Source organism: Dreissena polymorpha, chromosome 3 (genome assembly GCF_020536995.1).
Source record: "Dreissena polymorpha isolate Duluth1 chromosome 3, UMN_Dpol_1.0, whole genome shotgun sequence".
NCBI classification, from domain to species: Eukaryota; Metazoa; Mollusca; class Bivalvia; order Myida; family Dreissenidae; genus Dreissena; species Dreissena polymorpha.
The window spans coordinates 104625397-104642074 of record NC_068357.1 but is presented as its reverse complement, the minus strand read 5'-3'; the positions used below and the strand labels follow the sequence as shown (position 1 = coordinate 104642074).

Sequence of the window (16678 nt, the reverse complement as noted above, 5' to 3'; positions counted from 1 at the left end):
TGTCGCGTTCTTACGTCCTTACCAGCGTTACGTTACATATCCCACCAGCGGTAATTCACGTTTAGCACGGTAACCGATCATTTCATTCACCTTGTATTTTCAAAATGTATTTGAATTCGTATTGCATGTGCGCTCGATTTCTTGAAAATGTTCAATTTATACTATTTCCATTTCCGTTCGATACTTTCCCGCAGTAACCTAAACTGTAGAAGTTAATGAATATATCAAATAAGTAATCATTCGACGTATAAAAATATATTTATTATTGCATATGATACATACAATATATTGACAACACCTTGTAAACGGCCACCATTAAATGATGGTCCATACAAACGTAATATATTATGGATATTGTCAACTTCATACTAATGTGCAGTCAGTAAATAACATCAACACATTAAGAATGCGGAGACAATTAACAAGGTCGGTGAGGAACCTGGCTCACAGGGGTGGAGTTGGAGGTCACCCTCAAGTCACAATTCTGATGTTGGAATGTAACGGCGATTTTTGTTTAATAAATTCCCAGTTAGAAGTAGCTATAGTGCAACAATATAAATAGATCCAATTCCTACCAACATGTATAATAAACAACATCCACACACCATAGAAAACCCGACAGAAAAAAACAGAACACAACAATCCGTGTCACTAATGGCTGCATTCAGCAACTGTGAGTATATTTTTTTTAACTATATCCACGAATCTTCTTTACAATATACAACTATAAACACTTGGCTAAATATAGAAGTACACACGGTTTCAAATACTATATTGTTAACTGCGAACACAAATCCGTGAAAGCATCCATCACAAATAAACAAACAAGCACTATGCGACGTAAAGATGTGGTAACAGTGAGTAAATAGAAGCAGTTTGTAGTTTGCAGTAAACTCTGGATACATGACAGCTGGTAAAGCGACACACATAATACACACTCCAGATACATCCAGATACAGAAATACAAAGCACAGCTCGAACGCGTATAACATATACCGGTACACATGAAAAAAACAAACTGCACCATATTTTTGGCTTTTGTCAGAAAGTGAAAATATGTAGTTTTTGAGTGGAATCAGTTTTTAGCAGGAGTCAGTGCGTAGTAATGCGAGTTTTTGTTTCAGTAACAGAAATACCAAACAGAATCACTTCATGTTAAACAATAACACAATCTAGACTTGGCACGATACATAAATACAATAACCATACAATATTACTGAAGATATATTTTAAATATACGTTTGATAATCTAAGTCAATGTCACTCGCATATGACATAACATATTCAATTAAATACTTTATATCATAAGATCTAGTTGAACACGACATTTCGAGCAAAACTGTTCCGTTGATAATAAATGCCGATGTATTGAATAATAAGTTGACTACACTGACATGCCGACATGATGACAACAACAGCAATCCCAAACAACTGTGACACATCAAAAGGTAGATTAGTCCATGTACATCTGTATAACTGAGTAGCGTTCTGCGAAAACTAGACTGAATGAATGTGCATTAAGTGTTGGCCAATATAGGCCTATGCAGTCTGCACAGGCTTATCAGCCACGACACTTCCTACTAATATGGAATGTTTTGTTTCAGCGAAGTCTCTTCTTTACAAAAATCCAGTCTAAGGGGTCCCTGAGTAGCATGTGCGGACTAACGTGGGAGGACACTTTAGGCACTTGCATTAGGCCCCATTTTCTTAGAGTGAGGCTCATATATATTTAGGATAGTAATTTTGCTACCATCAGTCTGTTACAAAAGTATTCCTTATTCAACTATATTTGTATACCACACATGGTTTACATGTATATCCACAACACATATACTGTGCAACACAACAATTTGAAATTACGTCTACATTCGATCTATACTACATGTATTTTGTGTGTTTCTACAATTGTGTCAAAATATGCTTTCACTATTGTAACAACAATATGAATATGTCATGGGTATTTTTATAATGAAAATATGTTAGGTGGCATAATACAAATAAGTAATATTTATATATCATCTGTACAATATACATCTAACATTCACATCAACAAGATCACAATATTCTTTATATCTCTAATGTAGAAAAAAATATACCTTACAATAACATTTTCAAGAAGGTAGTTTTTTTTCACACAGGCATACACAAGCAACTATCCTTTTGTTATAAGAGATATATATTGTTTTATTAGACCAAGGCTTTGTGGTCTCAGTTAGTGCACATAAAACCTACACCCCATAGTAGACCTCAGCAGACTCAGTCAGGAAGTACCATATCCAGTTTGTGTGAAAACATTACTGCATATCATATATAATGCTTTTTTAGTACCAGTATATAATTTGCGTCAAATACAACTCAATAAAAAAATAAATCAATAAAAAAAAGATTCAGCAGTGACCATATTATGTTTTGTGTCAGTTTTGCATTTGTTGCATTGTTCAACAAATAAACAGAGAATTTGAAAACAAAATACAATATGAAATACAAAGTTTCTAATTTTCTAATCATTTTACTACATGCTGCATAAAGAACACATGTGCGTACTGACTGCATACAAACTGAACATAGAATATGCTTTGTTTGAACCTTTTTAACTGTTGTGTTGAAAATGCAAAGTCAGTTGCGCAGTTAATTTATAATGTAATGTTTGCATTTCTGGGTAATTGCATAGCAAGTCTGTATTGAACTCTTTTGATAACAAGTTTTATAAAAAATAATATAATGCCTTATTATGTCCCTCACTGAAGGTCAGTGCTTATTGCTTATTTTTTATGTTTTTTAGATTCTTTGTGTTTCTCTGGTTTATCATGTTTCTCTTGTTTCTCATGCTCATCATGCTCCTTGTCTTTTTTCTTCTTGAGGAAGCTAAACATGGATCTGCGCTTTTTATCTTTGTCATCATGTTCATCAGCTGCGCCCCCAGGGGACGGGAGGTGGGTGTCAGATAGAGGGCGCTCCTTGGCTGCCCGGGGCGAGGCTTGGGCGGGCTGGTGTCGCAGCTGAATGGGGAACACAAAATAAGTGTCCATATCGGGTTGAACACAATATGAGTAACGAAAGAAAAAAAGATATGAAAATATTTTTCAAAATGAATGTTCAATAATGTAGCATAACTGACAGTGGTATTTGTTCTAAACAAAAATACACATCACCATACCAGATTTTCCATCATTCAATATAAGAGGCAACCAAAATATTTCCTGCATTTCAAATCTTAGTCATAAATAACAAAATTGTATTAAAAGAACAAGTTTGGTGAAAATCGGATGAACACAACTTGAATTAGAGAGCGGACACAATGATACGGACCGACCGACAGACAGACACGCCACCTGGCAGACATGTTTTTCAATGGACAAGAACCAATTGCAAAATCAGTCAAGATATCATTGGGACAAATGTTCTGGTCAAGTTTCTTGAAGATTGGACAATCAATGTGGCCTCTAGAGTTTAACAAGAGAACCGCCTTGTGGGTGCAGACCGCTCATCTATTTTTCTTTTAAAAGGTGAAGGGACCTATCTCAATACTTCAATCAAAAAAGATGGAGGGGTGGGGTGGAGAGGGGTGTATAGTGTGGGGGTGTGGTCATTCATTACATTATCTTCCAAAAACAAGAAATAACAAGAGCTGTCAGAGGACAGCCCGCTCAACTATTCGAGTGCTTGACAGTATAACGTAAGCCATCATGTGGAAATTGTTCATATTCAATAATTTATTAGACAATCTTTCAAAAATAAAAAAAGGGAACAAAAAAATATTATTTTTTTTTTGGGGGGGGGGGGGGGGGGGGGTTGAGAGGGGGTATAATGTGGGGTGTGGTCATTTATTAGACGATCTTTCAAAAATAAAAAAAATAAAAAAAACAAGGGCTGTTTTTAAAACATGCATGCCCCCCTATATGGGCTATAAGTTGTAGTAGCAGCCATTGTGTGAATACGTCTTTTGTCTATGTGAACGGTGGTGGTGGTGGTGGTGGTGGTTGGTGGTGGTGGTGGAGGAGGTGGTGGTGGTGGTTGGTGGTGGTGGGTGGTGGTGGTGGGTGGTGGTGGTGGTGGTGGAGGAGGAGGTGGTGGTGGTGGTGGTGGTGGTGGGTGGTGGTGGTGGAGGAGGAGGAGGAGGTGGTGGTGGTGGTGGTGGTAGTAGTAGTAGTAGTAGTAGAAGTAGTAGTAGAAGTAGTAGTAGTAGAAGTAGCAGTAGTAGCAGCAGCAGCAGCAGCAGCAGCAGCAGTAGTAGTAGTATGCATTACAAAAATGCAGTTAGCCTTACATTTGGTAAAATTTAAATATATTACAAGGGAGGCAAATGCTGTAACAAAAAGAACATGCATAAAAGGTAGTTGTTTCCCTTGTTTGAACCATGCTAAATCTTTAAAATGCCTATTTCCAGTAACTGTGACCTTCACCTGTGACCTTGACCTTTGACCCAGTGACCTCAAAATCAATAGGGGTCATCATGCGAGTCATGATCAATGTACCTATGAAGTTTCATGATCCTAGACCCAAGTGTTCTTGAGTTATCATCTGACAACCACCTGGTGGATGGACCGACCGACCGACCGACAGACAGACCGACATGAGCAAAGCAATATACCCCCTCTTCGGTGGTGGTGGTGGTGGTGTTGGTGGTGTTGGTGGTAGTAGTAGTAGTGGTAGTAGTAGTAGAAGTAGTAGTAGTAGTAGAAGTAGTAGTGGTAGTAGTAGTAGCAGCAGCAGCAGCAGCAGCAGTAGCAGCAGCAGTAGTAGTAGTATGCATTACAAAAATGCAGTTAGCCTTACATTTGGTAAAATTTAAATATATTACCTGTGACCTTGACCTTTGACCTAGTGATCTCAAAATCAATAGGGGTCATCTGCGAGTCATGATCAATGTACCTATGAAGTTTCATGATCCTAGGCCCAAGCGTTCTTGAGTTATCATCTGACAACCACCTGGTGGACGGACCGACCGACCGACATGAGCAAAGCAATTTACCCCCTCTTTTTCGAAGGGGGGCATAAAAAAAATTTGGGGGGGGGGGAAGGGGTAGGGGGGGAATAGAGGGGGGGGGCTGAGAGGGGGGTATAATGTGGGGTGGGGTAATTTATTAGATGATGTTAAAAAAAATATTTTTTTTTGGGGGGGGGGGGGGTAGGTTGGGGGGGGGGAGGGGGGGGGGTAAGGGGGTAATTTATTAGATGATGTTAAAAAAAAGTCCCCTTCCGGCTCGCTCCACCATTGTAAGAAATTCCACCATTGTCAGAATATTTTTTTGTTGTTGCCATAGCAACGAGAATTTTGGACGTAGGAACAAAATGAAATGATGTGCATAATGTCCATATTGCCATCTATCCATGTTGGAAGTTTCATTAAACAAGAGCTGTCACCATAGGATGACATATGCCTCCTATAAACGCTTTGATAGAAGTTATGAGCAGTTTTCGAAACCTAAACGCAGATTTTGAAACCTAAACGCGGACCCCAAGTTCAAGGTTAAGGTCACAGGGGTAAAAAATGTTATGCGTATGGAAAGGCCTTGTCCATATACACATGCATACCAAATATGAAGGTTATATCTCAAGGGACATAGAATTTATCAGCATTTTTCGAAACCTAAACGCAGATTTCGAAACCTTAACGCGGACCCTAAGTTCAAGGTCAAGGCCACAGGGGTAAAAAATTGTGTGCGTATGGAAAGGCCTTGCCCATATACACATGCATACCAAATATGAAGGTTATACCTCAAGGGACATAGAAGTTATGAGCATTTTTCGACACCTAAACGCAGAATTGAAAACCTAAACGCGGACCCTAAGTTCAAGATCAAGGTCACAGGGGTCAAAATTTTTGTGCTTATGGAAAGGCCTTTTCCATATACACATGCATACCAAATATGAAGGTTATATCTCAAGGGACATAGAAGTTATGAGCATTTTTTAAAACCTAAACGCAAAGTGTGACGGAAAGACGGACGGGCAGTCCGATCACTATTATGCCCTCCTTTGGGGGCATAAAAAATATGAAGAACTTTTAAAGTTATCGCAGGATCCAGAAAACCACCATTTTCAGCAGTATTTCTAGTCTATTTGTTGCCATAGCAACCAGAATGTTTGATGTAGGAACAAAATAAAATGACGTTCATAATGTCCATATTGCCATCTATCCATGTTGCAAGTTTCATGAAAAAATATGAAGAACTTTTAAAGTTATCGCAGGATCCAGAAAACCACCATTTCCAGCAGTATTTCTAGTCTATTTGTTGCCATAGCAACCAGAATTTTTGACGTAGGAACAAAATGAAATGACTTGCATAATGTCCATATTGCCATCTATCCAGGTTTCAAGTTTCATGCAAAAATAATTAAGAACTTTAAAAGTTATCACAGGATCCAGAAAAGTGTGACAGACTCAAAGACTGACGGATTGACTGACTGACGGTCACACAGAGCGCAAACCATAAGTCCCCTCCAGTGAAACCGGTAGGGGACTAATAAAAATTACTTTTTTTTCGGGGGGGGGGGGGGCGGATTCTGGGGGGGGGGGGGGCATGGGGGAGGGTTTGGGTGGAGTCTATTGTAGTATGTCAGGTTAGAGTTGTTTTGTCAAAGTATCAATCAAATCTGATCATAAAGAACGAAGTCATGGCAATTTTAGCAAAATTTAATTATTTGACCTTGAGAGTCAAGGTCCTTCGTGAGAGTCAAGGTCATTCGAAGGTAAAGGTAAAATTCAACTTGCCAGGTACAGTACCCTCATGATAGTATAAAAGTATTTGAAGTTTGAAAGCAATAGCCTTGACACTTTAGAAGTAAAGTGGATGTAAACACAAAATTTAACAATATACTTAAAGCTACCAAGTCAAAAAAGGGCCATAATTCCATCAAAATGACAACCAGAGTTATGCAACTTGTCCTGTACAGTCTTCTTATGATAGTTTGCGAGTGATCCAAGTCTGAAAGCAATAGCTATTATACTTTAGGAGTAAAGTGGACCAAAACACAAAACTTAACGAAATTTTCAATTTTCTAAGTATAAAGGGGCCATAATTCTGTCAAAATGCCAGTCAGAGTTACATAACTTTGCCTGCACAGTCCCCTTATGATAGTTAGTAAGTGTTGAAAGTATGAAAGCAATAGCTTTGATACAAATTTTTCTAGTAAAATTCATTTTAATTAGTAATTACTTACCTGATATCATATGCTATTTACTCCGATAGGATCGTAATTTATCTGGAATTTTTCGCATGAGGAATCCCACACTTTTGAGAAACCCGTCAGGTAGGTCAGAGCGGTCATATTAGTGCCGCGTAGCCGCATAACCAAAACGGGACAATACCCATAATCCACTCTTATTCCAATAAAAAATATGAAATATTAGACGAAGAGCGGGGTGGGAGGTGGGACTTACCGATATCAGGTAAGTAATTACTAATTAAAATGAATTTTACTAGAAAAATGTTTTAATAGCTTAATTACGTTACCTGATATCATATGCTGAATTTGCAGCTGAGGCGGGAAGGTTCGCGAAAATCTCCCCATCACAGCGGAACCCATATATCGGGTTCTCAGCTAATCTTTGTTATTATGGTATTAACTTAATTCACGGATAAGCGTAATATACCTATGCCGTAGAAGATACTACCGTTTGTGCAACCACAAGGGGGCCCAACAAATACAAGTTGTCCTGTTGGCACTCCAGAGAACGAAGATAAAAAGATGAAAAAGTAGTCTGATTCCTCCAGAAAGCAGCTTGAAGCACGTCAGAGAGTGGGGTATGATTAATATATGCCCACGAAGCCGACATTGCTCGTAATTCATGCGGTCTAATCTTAAAAAGGGATGAATCCCTTGAAGAAAGAGAAGAGTAAGCCCTTTTTATAGTCGAGGCTACCCAACGGGAAATAGAAGCCGCAGACACATCGCCCCCCCCCCCCTTTTAAGGGAATGAAGAGTCTCTTGCGAGAACCTCGAATAGACTTAACTCTACTAAGATAGAACTTCAAAGACCTGACAGGGCAGAGGAGTCTATCTTCATCTTCATTACCACAAGTTCTAGAAAGACTTGGGACCTTGAAGGGTTCAGAAGCCATTGAGGGGAGTTGATTTTTAGCAAGGAATCCTGGCTGACACAACAAGGTGACAGAGCCATCGGAGGTATCAAAACGAAGATGGCTTTCTTCGGTAGAAAGAGCATGAATTTCACTTCTACGTTTGGATGAAGCCATGGTAAGAAGGAAAACGGTCTTCCAGGTTAGGAACTTTAAAGAAGCCTGATTAAGGGGTTCATAGGGAGCTTTAATAAGCGATCCAAGAACACAAGCCAAATCCCATTTGGGGGTAAGAGAACGAGACACAGGACGTTTAAGTTCCATGGCTCGGATCAGTTCCGAAATGGCTGGGTCAGCACATACTTGTGATGACTTACGAAAAGCCAAGGTATGCGAAAGCACAGATCTGTATCCTTTGATGGAGCTAAGAGAAAGTTTCTTATCATCAAAGAGATAGATTAGAAAATCCGCTATGCGTCTAGCAGAGGGATTGAGGGGATCAATTTTCCCTCGAACACACCATTTAGAGAAGAGTTTCCAGCGAGCATCATAGACTGCTCTGGTGGACTTTCTCCTTGCAGAAGCACTAGCGTTGAAGCCCTGACAGAAAAGCGTTTCTTCTGCAGGGATTGCCTGATAACGGCCAGACGTGTAAGTGGAACATGTCTGGATCCATGTGAAGTCTGCCTCTCTGAGATAGGAGATCTGACCTGTGCAGGAGTTCCCTGGGAAATTCGCACAGGAGACCAAGAAGGTCGTTGAACCAGGATCTCCAGGGCCACCAAGGGGCTATCAGGAGGATCCGGCAAGAGCTCATCCTGATTTTCCCTAAGATTTGGGGAATTAGAATGGGTGGGGGATAAGCGTAAGCGTCCAGTTGATCCCAATCGAACGAAAGCGCGTCTACCGCCCACGCTGCTGGTTCGTACACTGGACTCACATACAGAGGAAGTCTGTGGTTGTCTCTGGTCGCAAACAGGTCGACCAGTGGATAACCGAATGTGAGGAATATCTGATTGGCCACTTCCTGATGAAGTGTCCATTCCGATGGAAGTAACTGGTGTTTGCGAGACAAACCATCCGCCAGGGCGTTGAGACGACCTGTCATGTGTTTGGACAAGAGAGAGACGTTTAGGCTCTTGCAAAGAACAAGTAATCTCATTGTTTCCAGATACCGGGAGTGAGAGTGTGTCCCGCCCTGTTTCTGGATGTAAGCCACGACTGATGTGTTGTCTGTCGATACCATCACACAGGAGTCCCGAAGATGTGATTGGAATTGAGAAACAGCTAGAAAGACTGCTCGCATTTCGAGATTGTTTATGTGCAGGAGAGACTCCTGAGGAGACCACAATCCTGATAATGTCAGGCTGCGGGGTTCCAGGTGAGCGCCCCAACCTTCCATGCTCGCATCGTTATGAGATGTAAAGACGGTTGCGGGGGAAGAAGCGGTACTCCTGCCAACAGAGTCTCCTCGTCTAGCCACCATAGAAGGTGGGGAACTAAGGACGGAAGGATGGGAATCTGTGTTAGCAGATTGTCTGGAGACCATTTCCATCGAGCTGAGCGATAGTGCTGAAGAGGACGTAGGAAGAGACGTCCCAACTGCACGAAGTCTGCTACAGAGCTCAGGATACCGTTGAGTGAGAGGAAATCTTGAGCTGTGATATGAGATTGGGACAGCACCCATCTGACCTTCAAAAGGAGGTCTGATATACGTTGCGGTGAGACCCTGACCCGATTGATGTGGGTCAGAAAATTCATTCCCACGAATATGAAATCCTGAGAGGGAATGAGGTCTGACTTGGCTACATTGAGAAGGAGTCCTAAAGAGAGGAGCTCCTTCCAAGAGAACTCTAGGTGTAGCAGAAGCAGTTGGCGATCGAGCTGGTGTAAGAGCCAATCGTCGAAATACTGAAGCAGTTGAACCCCGTGTAATCGGAGGTGTGCGCTCACTGCAGCCATGAGTTTGGTGAAAACTCGTGGAGCCGTGGCCAATCCAAAGGGCATAGACCGAAACTGGTAGACCTGGCCTCGAAAGGAGAAGCGCAGGTACTTCCGGTAGTTGGGATGGATAGGAACATGGAAGTATGCATATTCCAGGTCCAAGGAAACCCCCCATTGCATGGGTTTGATGGAGCGCCGAATGAAGGCAGGAGTCTCCATCTTGAAAGTAGGTTTGACTAGAAACGTGTTGAACACTTTTAAGTCTTTGACTGGTCTCCAGGAGCCGCTTTTCTTTTGAACAAGGAAAAGGCAACTGTAAAATCCTGGAGAACAATGGTCGTGAACCCTTTCTACCGCCTGTTTTTCCAGGAGTCCGAGAATGGAGTCTGGAAGTTGTGGATGCGGAGATACCAGATCTATTGGGACGCGAGAGAGTGGGGGCCTTTTTTCAAATTGAAAAGTGAGGCCTTGTGTGACAAGAGAATGAACCCACGCGTCCGAAGTTATTTGGAGCCATCGATTTGCGAAGTGCATAAGTCTGGCCCCGACTGGTACCTCCGGCATCAGAGGTTGTGGCGGTAGAAAGGGGTATGACCTAGGGCTGACCTTTAGGAGGTCCACCCTTGCCGGAAGAAGGATTAAATGACTTCTTGTCCGCATTGGGTTTGCCCTTACTCCAATTTTGTTTTACAGAAGGCTTCCGATAGGAAGTTGTTCTGTTCTGAAAAGGAGGCCTATTTGTGGGCTGACGTGGAGCAGACGGACGCTTAGTAGGGAAACTGTCCCTTTTAGCGTTCTTGGCCGGTGGGGCTCCTGGTGGCTTAGAAGCGGGCGCTTAAAAACCACAGGGCGCTGGCCAGAGTTGCTCCTAGCTAAGGAAGCATGTATCTGATCTTCACGATCAGCAGTAAGTGCCGACTGTATCCTCCCTCCGAAAAGAGACTCTGCTGTTAGAGGAGCAGTTCGAAGGGAGTTTACGCCTGTTTCCAAAAGGAAATTATTGGGCAAGGAAGAGATGATGAGGTCTATCCGAAGCCTTAACATCTCAGACATAGAAGTCGCAGCATTGTGAGATAAACACTGCGTAGTACGTGAAAGATGTATCAACAAGGCCCGGAGCTTCTCTGGGATTGAATCAGAGAGCTCCCAAATCAAGTCTAAGGCTGTGGCTGCCATGAGATCTAGCTGGTTAGCCAGACCTATGGAACGGCGTTCTCTCAGCTCCCAATTTTCCAACAGGGAAAGAGGGACTGATGTATGGGTAGATGATGAAGGCATTGTAAGTGACAGCTTACTAATGTCAGCATCAGGAACCGGAAGTTTGGAAAGGTCCAAACCGGTAGCAGGGTCTGGTACCGGGGCCTTATAACTTTCCCGCCGTCCATCTGTTTAGGCTCCGTCAGCTCCTTAGGGGCTTTCCATGGAGATGGCGAAAGCTTATTGGCTGGTTCAAGAGACTGGAAAACAGCCATTGTGGAAGAGCCAATAGGAAGGCGTAGATCCACTCGGGAAGTAGCCTTACTTATCCTGCCGGGCTCTCGTCTGCGTGCTACCTGTTCTGTAACGGTAACTGCAGATCCTGTGAGAGACAAGGAAGGGCAGGGGCAGAAGTCCTCATCTAAGGTATTGAACATAAGTTCGTATACCTGATTGATGGAGGCCAAATAATAAAGTTCGGCCTCATTAGACTCTGAACCCGCCTCAATCGAACCATCTGCGGGAGCATTGGATTGATTGAAACCGGTGGATATAGGAGAAGGAATAATAGATTCATTCGCTTCTATCATGAGAGATTCGTTTTCCGGCACCATCAAAGATATAGCTGGTGAGTTAGGTCTCTCAGAGATCAAGTCAGCAGACTCACTTTGAATACCAGAGGTCGCTGGTAAAGGATCAGTCGAAAAAAGGACAAAGATTCCCGGCGACTGTTGGATCCACAAAGTATTGGGATTTGATGGTGTAGCGGCAGCCCGGGGTATACTTCTATGCAATGTAAAAGAGACCCGTGGGGCTGAAAACGCAGCCGAAGTGGTTAGATTAACCCCTGTACCTTGAGCCTGGTATGTATGCAAACTATTGTTTTAATACAAATTATGCTCAGTGGTTGTAGGAACGGCTGAAGTGTGTGTTGAGGCCAAAATAGAGGCCGACACACGTGGAAGGGTGTCAATAGATTCCTCAGAGAAGGATCGACTAGGGGACCTAGGAGTCCGAGAGCGCCTAATAGAGGAAGGTCTATGTCCCTTATCCCTGCGACGCCGAGACACTGTTCGGGGGCGCTGGGAATGATGTTTCCTGATCGAACGTCTCCCCGAGCGCTCGCGTGATTGCTCTTAACGAGGCAATCTACGCCGAGAATCACTAGGTGAGCGTGAACGACGTCCTCTCCGGTAATGATGAGGGCTATTTGAAGTAGACGATGAGTCATACGACGACGAGCCCGAGGTGGAGGAGTAGTCGGAAACATCAGACACTACACGTTTACGTCTGTGACTCACAGTAGAAATGCGGCTGCGTCTACCTTTGTGGAGTACTGACAAGGTAGTGTCAACATCTACGGTGACCGGAACGGTCTGTGGCACAGACCTAAACCCGGTGACCGGATCGGTCATTACATGACCGGTGACCGGACCGGTCAATGACCGGTGACCAGTTGACCGGACCGGTCACAGCATGACCGGTGACCGGACCAGTCACAGCATGACCGGTGACCGGACCGGTCAATGACCGGTGACCGGACCGGTCATAGCATGACCAGTGACCGGTCATAGCATGACCGGTGACCGGACCGGTCAATGTTGACCGGTGACCGGTGAAGTCTCCGGACCGGTCAGATGGTCATTCCTGATGAACGGACCGGGCAAATTTTGTCCAGTGTCGTCACGGGGTAGGGACCAATGCCTGGCAGCTACTGGTGGCATATGGTCAAGTTTGTGTGTTGAAAAGTCCCGACACACGGAACTTTTCCTACGTTGATCTGATGCCGAGTCATTCAACTGGTCATTCCCGATGAACGGACCGGGCAAATTTTGTCCGGTTTCGTCACGGGGTAGGGACCGATGCCTGGCAGCTACTGGTGTAGTATGGTCAAGATCGTGTGGTGAAAAGTCCCGACACACGGAACTTTCCCTACTTTGATCTGAACTATTCTTGTTGCGTCCACGACTCTTGAAGGGTCGACGCTTAATGGCCCAGGTATCTGCAGACCAATGCTCACAGGAAGGGCAGCAGTTATCCTGGGTACATCCTGCACACGACAGGCAGCTACCATGGTTGTCCCATGCTGCCTTTGTGTGTCCACATGAGCCACGTGTTTGAGGCATACTTTGCCTTGAACAAACAAACAAATACACAAAACGATACAGAAATACACGGATATATATACGGAGAATGTTTTAACGCAATACAAAAACTTCTCTATTCTGTTAAACAGAAGAATCCAGCGAAACAGAAGCAACAATTAAGTTAATAACAAAATGTCGGCCTTTGTATATCACCATCCGGAATAAAATGGATTATGGGTATTGTCCCGTTTTGGTTATGCGGCTACGCGGCACTAATATGACCGCTCTGACCTACCTGACGGGTTTCTCAAAAGTGTGGGATTCCTCATGCGAAAAATTCCGGATAAATTACGATCCTTTCGGAGTAAATAGCATATGATATCAGGTAACGTAATTAAGCTATTAAAACTTTAGGAATAAAGTGGACCTAAACACAAAACTTAAAAGAAATTTTCAATTTTCTAAGTATAAAGGGGTCTTAATTCTGTCAAAACGTCAGTCAGAGTTACATAACTTTGCCTGCACAGTCCCCTTATGATAGTTAGTAAGTGTTGCAAGTATGAAAGCAATAGCTTTGATACTTTAGGAATAAAGTGGACCTAAACACAAAACTTAATGAAATTTTCAATTTTCTAAGTATAAAGGGGCCATAATTCTGTCAAAATGCCAGTCAGAGTTACATAACTTTGCCTGCACAGTCCCTTTATGATAGTGAGTAAGTGTCGCAAGTATGTAAGCAATAGCTTTGATACTTTAGGAATAAAGTGGAGCTAAACACAAAACTTAAAGAAATTTTCAATTTTCTAAGTATAAAGGGGCCATAATTCTGTCAAAATGCCAGTCAGAGTTACATAACTTTGCCTGCACAGTCCCCTTATGATAGTTAGTAAGTTTTGCAAGTATGAAAGCAATAGCTTTGATACTTTAGGAATAAAGTGGACCTAAACACAAAACTTAACTGGACGCCGATGCAGACGCCAAGGTGATGACAATAGCTCTTTTTTTTCTTTAAAAAAATAGATGAGCTAACAAGGAAAATGTTGATGACGAATGACAAACACAAGGCGTGCTTGGATAACAAAAGCTCACCATGAGTAGAACAGGTGAGGTAAAAATATTAATTGTGCATACCTTTGGTTCAGACGTGTAGCTGACAACTTCCTCGTCCTGGCGCGGGCCGCCATTATCTGAAAAAACAAAAGCAGACAAGTAGAAATCAATAACACAAATGCCCTCAATGCGAAATGGTGCAATTCATTGTAAAATTATAAATGATTATGATATTGATATTATAATTTTTTATGATTTAGGACATTTTACAAAATCACGCACAGATGGTTAACACGGTATCCTAAAAACGCCCCATGAGCACAAATGAGCTTAAAACAAATGCAAAAAAAATACTAATTAATGTAGCATTAATGTTACACCTAACATTGCTATAAGCACTATTTAAATTGCATGATCCAGATTTTCACTAGGTATTTACTTTTATTTACCACTAATTGGTTATGTTACATACTGTCATTGTTGACAGGAGACTGTTTGTGTTTCTCCTGTTCTGGTCTCCGTGGTGATGGGACGGGCCTAGTCATACTTGGTGGGGACGCCTCTAGGCTGCGGCTCTCAGCCTTGGGTATTGTCTCTACCCTGAGCTCCTCTGTGGGGGACACACTCCTGTCACTTGATGGAGGATTATGTAGGCCATCTGGCACTGATGTGCTGTCAATACTGGGGGGCTGATCTGAGAAATTTAAAAACGTATAAATTGCATAGGAGATCTCAATCCTACAAAATCACTGTTATCTATAAGATTTATGGATTAACGCAATTCTTGAGAATTGAGAATAGAAAATCAGTCAAAGGTAAACCAGTATTTCATGGAAATTTTAAAACTTATTATTTGCTTATTTTAATATATGACATTATGTTACATACATTTTAGTTTTAATTACAATCTTCTTATTCACTATTACATAATTTGACAAAATATATGTTATACTTATATTTTTACCCATTAAATCATCCACAATGAATAATAAAACTAAATTAAGAAAGAACCCTTAGACCGGTTAAAAGTAAAACTAGTTTTTAACCATTTGTTCAAATAATTTTATTTTTTTTGATAATTCTAATTATCCAATATTATTACAAATATTATAATATGTAATTATAATACAAACAACACAATTATAAACCTGATACTGACCTTAATCATGAATATACTTTAAGTAAGGATGAAAATACATGAGAAAAATCAGTGAATGACTTAGCATTACTGCAATACTAACACAGAAATAAACAGAAAGAATTTAAAATTATGAAATACAAACATTTATATGACAAAAATATTATCAAAATATTTTGAGAAAATGTTTCAAACTACAAGACCACACCCAGCTACTAACACTCACACCACAAGCCTGTGAAGTACAGACGCTGAAAATGTCAATCAAGCAATCTTCTATATCTAAACATGATCGAAGTAAATATTTTAGTAACATTACAGATTAAGGTAAAACTATAGGATCTGATTCAGCATTGTGTTATTCAAACTGACTTAAATAAATATATTCTTTTTCTAAAATCATCTTAAAATCGTTGTTTTTTCATTATAAACTCTGTTTTACAATCAGTTAACTGTGTGTGAAAAACAGATATAGATACAACAAGGCTATTGTCAATCAAGATGGTCCTGTTCCGGCTCCACCATTGTCAGAAATTCCACCATTTTCAGAAATTATTTTTTATGGTTGCCATAGCAACCACAATTTTTGACGTAGGAACAAAATGAAATGACGTGCATAATGTCCATATTACCATCTATCCATGTTGCAAGTTTCATGAAAAAATATTAAGAACTTTAAAACATATCGCAGGATCCAGAAAACCACCATTTTCAGCAGTTTTTCTAGTCTATTTGTTGCCATAGCAACCATAATTTTTGACGTAAGAACAAAATGAAATAACGTGCATAATGTCCATATTGCCATCTATGCATGCTTCAAGTTTCATGAAAAAATATTAAGAACTGTTAAAGTTATCGCAGGATCCAGAAAAGTGTGACAGACAGACTCACAGACAGACAGACACACAGAGCGCAAACCATAAGTCCCCTCTGGTGAAACCGGTAGGGGACAATAAATGTAAATCTATTTATACTATCATGGCTTCTTTCTGATCACACAGGGTGTGATAGATCTTCATAATGGGAAGGCGCCTTATATTGGGCAAGAGTGTGAGATGAAATAAAAGGTAGGCAAATAATATTGGGCAATAATATAAGTTATTAAAAGGTCAATTATTAAAGTTCTGCACAATCATAGGGTGTACTAAAAGGTCAGTAAATTGAAACCTGGCAAAAGCATACAGTGTAAAACAAGATCAGTAAATTGAAATATGACTACAGCATATGAAGTAAGAAAA

The 16678-nt window shown here is 41.3% G+C and overlaps 1 protein-coding gene across 9 annotated transcripts in view; it reads right to left on the bottom strand.

Annotated features, from left to right (window-relative positions):
- Window positions 1–239: 239 nt before the first annotated feature.
- LOC127870809 (spectrin beta chain-like) overlaps window positions 240–16678 on the bottom strand; it is a 238232-nt gene continuing 221793 nt past the window's right edge. For all 9 annotated transcript variants that reach the window (XM_052413328.1, XM_052413321.1, XM_052413325.1 and 6 more), the window contains 3 exons: window positions 14775–14996; window positions 14384–14439; window positions 240–2999 (listed from right to left, as the gene is read on the bottom strand). In XM_052413328.1, coding sequence (XP_052269288.1) covers window positions 2763–2999; window positions 14384–14439; window positions 14775–14996 — 515 coding nt within the window. In that variant the 3' untranslated portion in view covers window positions 240–2762. The remainder of the gene's footprint in view (window positions 3000–14383; window positions 14440–14774; window positions 14997–16678) is intronic.